The sequence below is a fragment of the Entelurus aequoreus genome, linkage group LG05, assembly GCF_033978785.1.
Source record: "Entelurus aequoreus isolate RoL-2023_Sb linkage group LG05, RoL_Eaeq_v1.1, whole genome shotgun sequence".
NCBI lineage: Eukaryota > Metazoa > Chordata > Actinopteri > Syngnathiformes > Syngnathidae > Entelurus > Entelurus aequoreus.
The window spans coordinates 9,101,250-9,114,542 of record NC_084735.1 but is presented as its reverse complement, the minus strand read 5'-3'; the positions used below and the strand labels follow the sequence as shown (position 1 = coordinate 9,114,542).

At 34.5% G+C, this 13,293-nt stretch overlaps 1 protein-coding gene across 26 annotated transcripts in view; it reads right to left on the bottom strand.

The window, feature by feature from the left end:
- Positions 1-13,293, bottom strand: part of LOC133650131 (neurobeachin-like) — a 237,107-nt gene that overhangs the window by 37,252 nt on the left and 186,562 nt on the right. For 18 of the 26 annotated variants that reach the window (XM_062046977.1, XM_062046985.1, XM_062046978.1 and 15 more), the window contains 3 exons: positions 8,400-8,519; positions 8,015-8,148; positions 5,349-5,410 (listed from right to left, as the gene is read on the bottom strand). In XM_062046977.1, coding sequence (XP_061902961.1) covers positions 5,349-5,410; positions 8,015-8,148; positions 8,400-8,519 — 316 coding nt within the window. The remainder of the gene's footprint in view (positions 1-5,348; positions 5,411-8,014; positions 8,149-8,399; positions 8,520-13,293) is intronic. The other 8 variants (XM_062046979.1, XM_062046996.1, XM_062046984.1 and 5 more) reach the window with 1 other exon arrangement.

The following is a 13,293-nucleotide window of genomic DNA, read 5'->3' as shown; positions in this document are numbered from 1 at the left end:
CTGGTAGCCTCACTAACTTCGTGGTAGCCTCGCTAAATTTCTGTTAGCCTAGCTAATTTCCTGGTAACCTTGCTAACTTCCTGTTAGCCTGACTAACTTCCTGGTAGCCTCGCTAACTTCTTGGAAGCCTCACTAACTTCCTAGTAGACTGGCTAACTTCCTGTTAGCCTGACTAACTTCCTGTTAGCCTGACTAACTTCTTGGTAGACTCGCTAACTTCCTGGTAGCCTCACTAACTTTGTGGTAGCCTCACTAATTTCCTGGTAGCCTCACTAACTTCTTGGAAGCCTCACTAACTTCCTAGTAGACTGGCTAACTTCCTGTTAGCCTGACTAACTTCCCGGTAGACTCGCTAACTTCCTGGTAGCCTCTAACTAACTTCCTGGTAGTCTAGCTAATTTCCTGGTAGCCTCACTAACTTCTTGGAAGCCTCACTAACTTCCTAGTAGACTGGCTAACTTCCTTATAGCCTGACTAACTTCCTGTTAGCCTGACTAACTTCCTGTTAGCCTGACTAACTTCCTGGTAGACTCGCTAACTTCCTGGTAGCTTCACTAACTTTCTGGTAGCCTCACTAACTTTGTGGAAGCCTCACTAACTTCCTAGTAGACTGGCTAATTTCCTGTTAGCCTGACTAACTTCCTGGTAGACTCACTAACTTCCTGGTAGCCTCTCACTAACTTCCTGGTAGTCTAGCTAATTTCCTGGTAGCCTCGCTAACTTCTTGGAAGCCTCACTAACTTCCTAGTAGACTGACTAACTTCCTGTTAGCCTGACTAACTTCCTGGTAGACTCGCTAACTTCCTGGTAGCCTCACTAACTTTCTGGTAGCCTCACTAACTTTCTGGTAGCCTAGCTAATTTCCTGGTAGCCTTGCTAACTTCCGGTTAGCCTGACTAACTTCCTGGTAGACTGGCTAGCTTCCTGGTAGCCTCACTAACTTTTTGGTAGCCTCGCTAAATTACAGGTAGCCTAGCTAATTTCCTGGTTGCCTTGCTAAATTCTGGTTGGACTAGCTAACTTCATGGTAGACTCGCTAACTTCCTCAAAGCTAAGACGAAAAGGTCAGTTTCAAATTTGGACACGCATGTTGTTGACATTGTTCATTTGTTGTTATCGACTTTTTGGGATTATTAGGAGATACTTTAGCGGTCATAAATTACATAAATAATTAGCTGTTATTTTGGAGTAGGTAACAGAAGTTTCTGACTAAATGGATCGGGCAGCACTTCCTGCTAGCATAGCATTTATATATTGTTTATTGGCCCTTGTGTGTGGTTACACATGTATATTTATGTAAGAGATAAATGTTGGAGGAGCATGAAGGGCAGGATGCTGATGCTAAAAGCTCCATTAGCTCCTAAAGGACACGTGGGAGCGTCTCCTCTTACGCGATCAATATCTCAGCTCCACTTTCCTCTCCCGGGGCCCTAATGGCGGGAAGGCCGGAGTAACACGATATGAGCTGACGAGTCGAGAGGGTGGAGAAAAGTCAAGTCTCATCAATGAGCCTCAGATGCTTGCTCCAGGAGTCCAGGGTGGAAGAACCGGGCTTCGGGCGTTTGGATTTTAAATGTTTGGAAGTCCTTTTTAGGAACCAAAAGGAGGTTTTTATCATCAGGGGAAGTCCGGAGAGGTAAGTGTCTCCTAAAAGTCTAGAAATTAAGCTTTGAATGTACGCACAGACCTCCAGCGAACTCATTTATGAACTACTTAGTCCTTGAAATACAAGCAGATTGACATTTAAAGTACAAAAAACACTTAATTTAATTCAATATTTTTTTACAATTTTCTATGGAGGTTAATGTGTGTCTCTATTGTGAATGATTTTTTGAATTGAAATTATGCTGACAATTTCATTGAATAAAACATTGTGGGCAAAATTAATAATTTAGCTTGTGTAAAAAAAAAATGTTCAGTGCAATTAAGTTTGTTAAAATAGAATTTTTAAAATTCAGTGTGAAAAAAAATCAGTGAAACTAAGTTTGTTCAATTTTTACACACTAGTTTTTTTACACAGATTTTTTACACACTGATTTCTTTTACACAGATTAATTTTTTTTACATGGATTTTCTTTACAGACAATTTTTATACACAGATTTTTTTTACACTGAATTTTTAAACACACAAATTTTGCTCACACATTATATGCTACTTAGAATAGAATAGAATAGAAAGTACTTTATTGATCCCTGGGGGAAGTTCAGCACCAAAAATTAAATTCTCGTTAGCTGATATTGCAAGATCAGGAGATTTTGTCCTAATTTACCTGAAGTGAGTATTGAGTTTTGAATATTGCACTGAATTTTTTACACAGACTTTATATATTTTTTTACATACACATTTTTTACACATAATTTTTATAAACCTTTTTTTTTTAAATTTTAACACATTTCTTTACACACCATTCTTATACACAGATTTTTGGGGGGTTTTATACAATTTCTGCACACACATTTTTGGACACAAATTTTCGTTACACATAATTTTTTACACACTGATTTTTTAAACAGATTTTTACACATTTTCTTTACACAATAATTTTTATACACAAATACTTTTTTTTTTACACACTAATTTTTTTACACAGATTTTCTTTACACATAATTTTTACACACTTTTTTTTTTTTTACAGACTGAAATCTTTTTACACAAATTTTCTTTACACATCATTTTTTTTTACATGGATTTTCTTTACAGACAATTTTTATACACAGATTTTTTTTTTACACTGAATTTTTACATACTGAATTTTTAAACACACAAATTTTGCTCACACATTATATGCTACTTAGAATACAATAGAATAGAAAGTACTTTATTGATCCCTGGGGGAAGTTCAGCACCAAAATTTAATTCTCGTTTGCTGATATTGCAAGATCAGGAGATTTTGTCCTAATTTACCTGAAGTGAGTCTTGAGTTTTGAATATTGCACTGAATTTTTTACACAGACTTTATATATTTTTTTACATACACATTTTTTTACACACCTTTTTTTTTTTTTTTTTTTTTTTTTAACACATTTTTTTACACAGATTTTCTTTGCACACAATTTGTATACACAGATTTTTTTGGGGTTTTATACAATTTCTGCACACAAATTTTTGGACACAAATTTTCTTTACACCTAATGTTTTACACACTGATTTTTTAAACAGATTTTTACACATTTTCTTTACACAATAATTTTTATACACAGATTATTTTTATTACACACTAATTTTTTTACACAGATTTTCTTTTCCCGTGATTTTTATAGACACTTTTTTTTTTTTTTAACACAATTTTTACCCACATTTCTTTACACAGATTTTCTTTACACACAATTTTTATACACAGATTTTTTTTTTGGTTTTACACAATTTCTGCACACAAATTTTCTTTACACATAATTTTTTACACACTGTTTTTTTAAACAGATTTTTACACATTTTCTTTACACAATAATTTTTATACACAGTCTTTTTTTTTACACACTAATTTTTTTACACAGATTTTCATACACACTTTTTTTTACACAATTTTTCCACAAATTTTTTTCCACAGATTTTTTTTTAGACATAATTTTTACACACTGATTCTTTTTTTTACACACTGAATTTTTTTTACACACTAATTTTTTTACACTGATTTTCTTTACACATAATTTTTACACACTTTTTTTTTTACACACTGAATTATTTTTTTTACACACTATTTTTTTTTACACAAATTTTCTTTACACAATTTTTAAACACTGATTTTTTAAACAGATTTTTACACATTTTCTTTACACAATAATTTTTATACACAGATTCTTTTTTTTACACACTAATTTTTTTACACAGATTTTCTTTACACATGATTTTTATACACACTTTTTTTTTACACAATTTTTTCACAGATTTTTTTTTAGACATAATTTTTATACACTGATTCTTTTTTTTACACACTGTATTTTTTTTACACACTAATTGTTTTACACAGATTTTCTTCACACAATTTTTACACACTGATTTTTTTTACACACTGAAATCTTTTTTTTACACACAATTTCTACACACTTTTTTTTACACTTATTTTCTTTACACATGATTTTTATACACACTTTTTTTCCCACAATTTTTCCACAATTTTTTTTCCACAGATTTTCTTTAGAAATCATTTTTACACTGATTTTTTTTACACACTGAATTATTTTTTTTACACACTAATTTTTTTACACTGATTTTCTTTACACATAATTTTTACACACTTTTTTTTTTACACAATTTTTACACAGATTTTCTTTGGAAATCATTTTTACACTGATTTTTTTTTACACACTGAATTATTTTTTTTACACACTAATTTTTTTACACTGATTTTCTTTACACATAATTTTTACACACTTTTTTTTTTTTTTTACACACTGAATTATTTTTTTTACACACTATTTTTTTTTACACAAATTTTCTTCACACATAATTTTTAAACACTGATTTTTTAAACAGATTTTTACACATATTCTTTACACAATAATTTTTATACACAGATTCTTTTTTTTTACACACTAATTTTTTTACACAGATTTTCTTTACACATGATTTTTATACACACTTTTTTTTTTTTTACACAATTTTTCCACCGATTTTTTTTTAAGACATAATTTTTACACACTGATTTTTTTTTTTACACACTGAATTTTTTTTACACACTAATTGTTTTACACAGATTTTCTTCACACAATTTTTACACACTGAAATCTTTTTTTTACACACTTTTTTTTGCACTTATTTTCTTTACACATGATTTTTATACACAATTTTTCCACAAATTTTTTTCCACAGATTTTCTTTAGAAATTAATTTTTACACAGATTTTTTTTTACACTCTGAATTATTTTTTTTACATGCTAATTTTTTTACACAGATTTTCTTTACACATAATTTTTACACACTGATTTTTTTTTTTTTACAGACTGAAATCTTCTTTTTACACAAATTTTATTTACACATAATTTTTAACACACTGATTTTTTTCTTTACACAATTTCTTATACATATTTTTAACACAATTTTTACACTATTTTTTTTAAACAGATTTTCTTTACACACTGAATTTTTAAACACAAATTTTGCTCACAAATTTGTATTCAATTAAAGTGTTTGCATAATTCAATGTACAAATATATTATATGCTACTTAAATTCAGTATCCAAGGAAGCTTTAGGTAAAAAAGAGCCATTTTCTGCAACATGGGCAAAAGAGGATAGGTAGTTTTTGTGATGCAGGGTTGGGCCACAAGACAAGAAGTGGATACATTATATTGTGTTACACTGCAATGCGCAGGACTGATCAATAACCTGAAAGCGGGAAGTAGACGCACCTGAGAGCAGAGCAGCATGACCAGCTCCACCACCGACGTGCTGGACTTCATGCACACCAGACCTGCACAGCACACACACTCAGTCACAAGTCTTGCTGGTCGCTCAAACGCAATAACAATATTTTATTTGACATCTAAAACAATATTCTACTTTTACATCCAAGATCAATATTTAATTTGCCATGTAAGAACAAAGTCATGCCACAGAGAAGACAAGAAGGAAGGAGAGAGAGGGCGGAGGAGTGCATCACACCCTGGGCCTGCTTTAGACACAATTCATGTGTTCATAACAACAATAACAATGTCACACAGGACGAGCGACAGCTAACAACGGGAGACATACCTGCTTGATGAATGAGTGGAGCAGCCAGCTCGGAGACAACACACGCCACACCATTCACCCTCTCATTCACATTCACTCACTCAATCGCCCGTTCACTTTGCAGCCACTCACTCATTCACCCAGCGACACGTCAAAACACTCAAGTCACCAACTGTTTACTCACTGATAACAGTCACTCATGCCTCTATTCACTCACTCACACTTACTATATACTCACTCACTCACACTTCCAATACACTCACAATTACCACACACTTAATACCTCACTCAGTCATTAACAATTCCCATAAACACTCACTCATAAGTAATTTTCATTCACTCACAAAAAATCTCACTCCCTCACTAACAATTACTATTCACACTCACTCACAAACAATTCTCACTCACTCACTCAAACATTTCTCACTAACTCACTCACATACAAACATTTCTCTTTCACTCACTCACTCACTCACTCACTCACTCACTCACTCACTCACTCACTCACTCACTCACTCACTCACTCACAATTATCACACACTTAATACCTCAGTCACATATTCCATATACTCACTCACCAACTCACTCATTAACAATTCCCATACACATTCACTCAAAAGTAATTTTCATTCACTCACAAAAAATCTCACTCCCTCAGTAATTACTATTCACACTCACTCACAAACAATTCTCACTCACTCACTCAAACATTCTTCACTCACTCACTCACTCACTCACTCACTCACTCACTCACACAAAAACATTTCTCACCAACTCACTCACTCACATACAAACATTTCTCTTTCACTCACTCACTCACTCACTCACTCACTCACTCACTCACTCACTCACAATTATCACACACTTAATACCTCACTCACATATTCCATATACTCACTCACCCACTCACTCATTAACAATTCCCATACACATTCACTCAAAAGTAATTTTCATTCACTCACAAAACATCTCACTCCCTCAGTAATTACTATTCACACTCACTCACAAACAATTCTCACTCACTCACTCACTCAAACATTCTTCACTCACTCACTCACTCACTCACTCACTCACTCACTCACTCACTCACTCACTCACTCACTCACTCACTCACACAAAAACATTTCTCACCAACTCACTCACTCACATACAAAAATTTCTCACTCATTCACAATTACCACACACTTAATAACTTGGTCACATTTTCCATATACTCACTCACTCACTCACTCACTCACTCACACACAATTACCACACACTTAATACCTTACTCACATATTCCATGTACTCACTCACCCACTCACTCATTAACAATTCCCATACACATTCACTCATAAATAATTTTCATTCACTCACAAAACATCTCATTCCCTCACTAACAATTACTATTCACACTCACTCACAAACAATTCTCACTCACTCACTCAAACATTCCTCACTCACTCACACAAAAACATTTCTCACTCACTCACTCACTCACTCACTCACTCACTCACTCACTCACTCACTCACATACAAACATTTCTCTTTCACTCACCCACTCACTCACTCACTCACTCACTCACTCACTCACTCACTCACTCACTCACTCACTCACTCACAATTACCACACACTCAATAAGTTACTCACATTTTCCACATACTCACTCACATACAAACATTTCTCACTCATTCACAATTACCACACACTTAATAACTTAGTCACATTTTCCATATACTCACTCACTCACTCACTCACTCACTCACTCACTCACTCACCTAATACCTCACTCACATATTCCATGTACTCACTCACCCACTCACTCATTAACAATTCCCATAAACACTCACTCATAAGTAATTTTCATTCACTCACAAAACATCTCATTCCCTCACTAATAATTACTATTCACACTCATTCACTAACAATTCTCACTCACTCAAACATTCCTCACTCACTCACTCACTCACAAAAACATTTCTCACTAACTCACTCACTCACATATAAACATTTCTCTTTCACTCACTCACTCACTCACAATTTTCCATACACTCACTCAATCATTGACAATTTTTATGCACTCAAACAATTCTAACTCGCTCACATTTCTTGCTGACTAACTCACTCACTCAGTCACTCACTCGCTCATGAACAATTCCCATAAACCCGATACCTTACTCACTCACTCACTCAGTCACTAACAACTCCCATACACACTCACTCATAAATAATTGTCATTCGCTCACAAAAATGTCACTCCCTCACTAACAATGACTATTCCCACTCAGTGAGTGAGTGAGTGAGTGAGACAGGGACAGTGAGACAGGAGACGCCACTTAGAGAAAAAGGGGGCGTGTACAGCACCTGTACCTTCAATGAGCAGTTCCTGCCCATGACTCCCCAGCAGGGTGCGGGACAGGAAGGGGGCAAAGTCCACAAAGATCTCCCTCAGCAGGGGGGCCACCTTCTCCAGGGCGCGCTCCAGCTTGGTGGTGATGCTGCGGTCACATGACAGCACGCAGGTTAGCGCGCGAGATGGAGGGCGAAGCGACACGCGGGGTAAAGGGGGCAACACCGAGCCTCCGCCTACTGGCCTGGGGTGGAAGTGCGTGACGATGCTTATTTTGAGTGACTGAATGATGGTGATTACAAGATGACATCAGTTCAAATGAATTTTGAAATAGGAGAGATGGAGGCGGGGCCAGGGCGGGTGACGAGGGGGGCGGGGCTTGTGGAGTGTGTTGCTTGCCTAAAACACTGTCCTGCATCTCGGGGGGCTGCCTGGAAGCCTGCCAGGGAGCTAAAAGACTTGAGCTCAGGGGGCGTCTGACCGCTGCGCAACGCACACTGCGCCACCTCGCAATAGGCACTGCAACACACACACAACACACACACACACACACACACACACACACACACACACACACACACACACACACACACACACACACACACACACACACACACACACACACACACACACACTGATTAAGGCGCAATGAAAACACACATTTAGTCATTTTAACAACTTCGCTGGTGGCTCTACTCGTTAAACGCGACTTTCCGGAAGTCACGTTAGAAGTATTTATTACAATAGGCGAAAAGAAGAAGCGCTCAAAAAATAAAAAAATAAAAAAATAAAAAAATTAAAAAAAAAATAAATAAATAAATAAATAAATAAATAACGCGACTTTCCGGAAGTCACGTTAGAAGTATTTATTACAATAGGCGAAAAGAAGAAGCGCTCAAAAAATAAAAAAATAAAAAAATAAAAAAATTAAAAAAAAAATAAATAAATAAATAAATAAATAAATAACGCGACTTTCCGGAAGTCACGTTAGAAGTATTTATTACAATAGGCGACAAGAAGAAGCGCTCAAAAAAATAAAATAAAATAAAATAAATAAATAAATAAATAACACGACTTTCCGGAAGTCACGTTAGAAGTATTTATTACAATAGGTGACAAGAAGAAGCGCTCAAAAAAAACCAAAAAAAACAAAACAAAACAAAAAACGCGACTTTCCGGAAGTCACGTTAGAAGTATTTATTACAATAGGCAACAAGAAGAAGCGCTAAAAAAAACAACCAAAAAAAACCCCCCAAAAAACGCGACTTTCCGGAAGTCATGTTAGAAGTATTTATTACAATAGGCGACAAGAAGAAGCGCTAAAAAAAAACCAAAAAAAAAACGTGACTTTCCGGAAGTCACGTTAGAAGTATTTATTACAATAGGCGACAAGAAGAAGCGCTAAAAAAAACAACCAAAAAAAACCCCCAAAAAAACGTGACTTTCCGGAAGTCACGTTAGAAGTATTTATTACAATAGGCGACAAGAAGAAGCGCTAAAAAAAACCACAAAAAAAACAAAAACAAAAAAAACGCGACTTTCCGGAAGTCACGTTAGAAGTATTTATTACAATAGGCGACAAGAAGAAGCGCTCAAAAAAAAAAAAAAAAAAAACCGCGACTTTCCGGAAGTCACGTTAGAAGTATTTATTACAATAGGCGACAAGAAGAAGCGATCAAAAAAAAAAAATTAAATAAAAAAAAAAGAAAACCGCGACTTTCCGGAAGTCACGTTAGAAGTATTTATTACAATAGGCGACAAGAAGAAGAGCTAAAAAAAAAATAAAAATAAAAATAAAAATAAAACAAAACGCGACTTTCCGGAAGTCACGTTAGAAGTATTTATTACAATAGGAGACAAGAAGAAGCGCTAAAAAAAAAACAAAAAAAAACGCGACTTTTCGGAAGTCACGTTAGAAGTATTTATTACAATAGGCGACAAGAAGAAGCGCTAAAAAAACCCCCCCCAAAAAAACCCCCAAAAAACGCGACTTTCCGGAAGTCACGTTAGAAGTATTTATTACAATAGGCGACAAGAAGAAGCGCTAAAAAAAACCAAACAAAAAAAAAAACGCGACTTTCCGGAAGTCACGTTAGAAGTATTTATTACAATAGGCGACAAGAAGAAGCGCTAAAAAAAAACAAAAAAACAAAAAAAAACGCGACTTTCCGGAAGTGACGTTAGAAGTATTTATTACAATAGGCGACAAGAAGAAGCGCTCAAAAAAAAAACAAAAAAAAAAACGCGACTTTCCGGAAGTCACGTTAGAAGTATTTATTACAATAGGCGACAAGAAGAAGCACTAAAAAAAAAAAAAAACAAAAAAAAAAAACGCGACTTTCCGGAAGTCACATTAGAAGTATTTATTACAATAGGCGACAAGAAGAAGCGCTCAAAAAAACAAAACAAAAAAAACAAAACAAAAACGCGACTTTCCGGACGTCACGTTAGAAGTATTTATTACAATAGGCGACAAGAAGAAGCGCTCAAAAAAAACAAAACAAAACAAAACAAAAAAAAACGCGACTTTGTCACGTTAGAAGTATTTATTACAATAAGCGACAAGAAGAAGCGCTCAAAAAAAAACAAAAAAAACAAAACAAAAAAAAAACGCGACTTTCCGGAAGTCACGTTAGAAGTATTTATTACAATAGGCGACAAGAAGAAGCGCTCAAAAAAACAAACAAAAAAAAAACAAAAAAAAAAAACGCGACTTTCCGGATGTCACGTTAGAAGTACTTATTACAATAGGCGACAAGAAGAAGCGCTCAAAAAAACAAAACAAAAAAAAACAAAAAAAAACGCGACTTTCCGGACGTCACGTTAGAAGTACTTATTACAATAGGCGACAAGAAGAAGCGCTCAAAAAAAAAAAAAAAAAAAAAAAAAAAAAAAAAACCGCGACTTTCCGGAAGTCACGTTAGAAGTACTTATTACAATAGGCGACAAGAAGAAGCGCTCAAAAATAAAACAAAAAAAAAAACGCGACTTTCCGGAAGTCACGTTAGAAGTATTTATTACAATAGGCGACAAGAAGAAGCACTAAAAAAAAAAAAAAACAAAAAAAAAAAACGCGACTTTCCGGAAGTCACATTAGAAGTATTTATTACAATAGGCGACAAGAAGAAGCGCTCAAAAAAACAAAACAAAAAAAACAAAACAAAAACGCGACTTTCCGGACGTCACGTTAGAAGTATTTATTACAATAGGCGACAAGAAGAAGCGCTCAAAAAAAACAAAACAAAACAAAACAAAAAAAAACGCGACTTTGTCACGTTAGAAGTATTTATTACAATAAGCGACAAGAAGAAGCGCTCAAAAAAAAACAAAAAAAACAAAACAAAAAAAAAACGCGACTTTCCGGAAGTCACGTTAGAAGTATTTATTACAATAGGCGACAAGAAGAAGCGCTCAAAAAAAAAAACAAAAAAAAAACAACAAAAAAAAACGCGACTTTCCGGATGTCACGTTAGAAGTACTTATTACAATAGGCGACAAGAAGAAGCGCTCAAAAAAACAAAACAAAAAAAAACAAAAAAAAACGCGACTTTCCGGACGTCACGTTAGAAGTACTTATTACAATAGGCGACAAGAAGAAGCGCTCAAAAAAAAAAAAAAAAAAAAAAAAAAAAAAAAACCGCGACTTTCCGGAAGTCACGTTAGAAGTATTTATTACAATAAGCGACAAGAAGAAGCGCTCAAAAAAAAAAAAAAAAAAAAAACGAGACTTTCCGGAAGTCACGTTAGAAGTATTTATTACAATAGGCGACAAGAAGAAGCGCTCAAAAAAACAAAACAAAAAAACACAAAAAAACCCAAAAAAAACCGCGACTTTCCGGACGTCACGTTAGAAGTACTTATTACAATAGGCGACAAGAAGAAGCGCTCAAAAAAAACAAAACAAAACAAAACAAAAAAAAACAAAAAAAAACGCGACTTTCCGGACGTCACGTTAGAAGTACTTATTACAATAGGCGACAAGAAGAAGCGCTAAAAAAAAAAAAAAAAAAAAAAAAAAAAAAAAAAAACGCGACTTTCCGGAAGTCACGTTAGAAGTATTTATTACAATAGGCGACAAGAAGAAGCGCTCAAAAAAAACAAAACAAAACAAAACAAAAAAAAAACGCGACTTTCCGGAAGTCACGTTAGAAGTATTTATTACAATAGGCGACAAGAAGAAGCGCTCAAAAAAAACAAAACAAAACAAAACAAAAAAAAAACGCGACTTTTCGGAAGTCACGTTAGAAGTATTTATTACAATAGGCGACAAGAAGAAGCGCTAAAAAAACCCCCCCCAAAAAAACCCCCAAAAAACGCGACTTTCCGGAAGTCACGTTAGAAGTATTTATTACAATAGGCGACAAGAAGAAGCGCTAAAAAAAACCAAACAAAAAAAAAAACGCGACTTTCCGGAAGTCACGTTAGAAGTATTTATTACAATAGGCGACAAGAAGAAGCGCTAAAAAAAAACAAAAAAACAAAAAAAAACGCGACTTTCCGGAAGTGACGTTAGAAGTATTTATTACAATAGGCGACAAGAAGAAGCGCTCAAAAAAAAAACAAAAAAAAAAACGCGACTTTCCGGAAGTCACGTTAGAAGTATTTATTACAATAGGCGACAAGAAGAAGCGCTAAAAAAAACCAACCAAAAAAAAAAACGCGACTTTCCGGAAGTCACGTTAGAAGTATTTATTACAATAGGCGACAAGAAGAAGCGCTAAAAAAAAACAAAAAAACAAAAAAAAACGCGACTTTCCGGAAGTGACGTTAGAAGTATTTATTACAATAGGCGACAAGAAGAAGCGCTCAAAAATAAAACAAAAAAAAAAACGCGACTTTCCGGAAGTCACGTTAGAAGTATTTATTACAATAGGCGACAAGAAGAAGCACTAAAAAAAAAAAAAAAAAAAAAAAAAAAACGCGACTTTCCGGAAGTCACATTAGAAGTATTTATTACAATAGGCGACAAGAAGAAGCGCTCAAAAAAACAAAACAAAAAAAACAAAACAAAAACGCGACTTTCCGGACGTCACGTTAGAAGTATTTATTACAATAGGCGACAAGAAGAAGCGCTCAAAAAAAACAAAACAAAACAAAACAAAAAAAAACGCGACTTTGTCACGTTAGAAGTATTTATTACAATAAGCGACAAGAAGAAGCGCTCAAAAAAAAACAAAAAAAACAAAACAAAAAAAAAACGCGACTTTCCGGAAGTCACGTTAGAAGTATTTATTACAATAGGCGACAAGAAGAAGCGCTCAAAAAAACAAACAAAAAAAAAACAAAAAAAAAA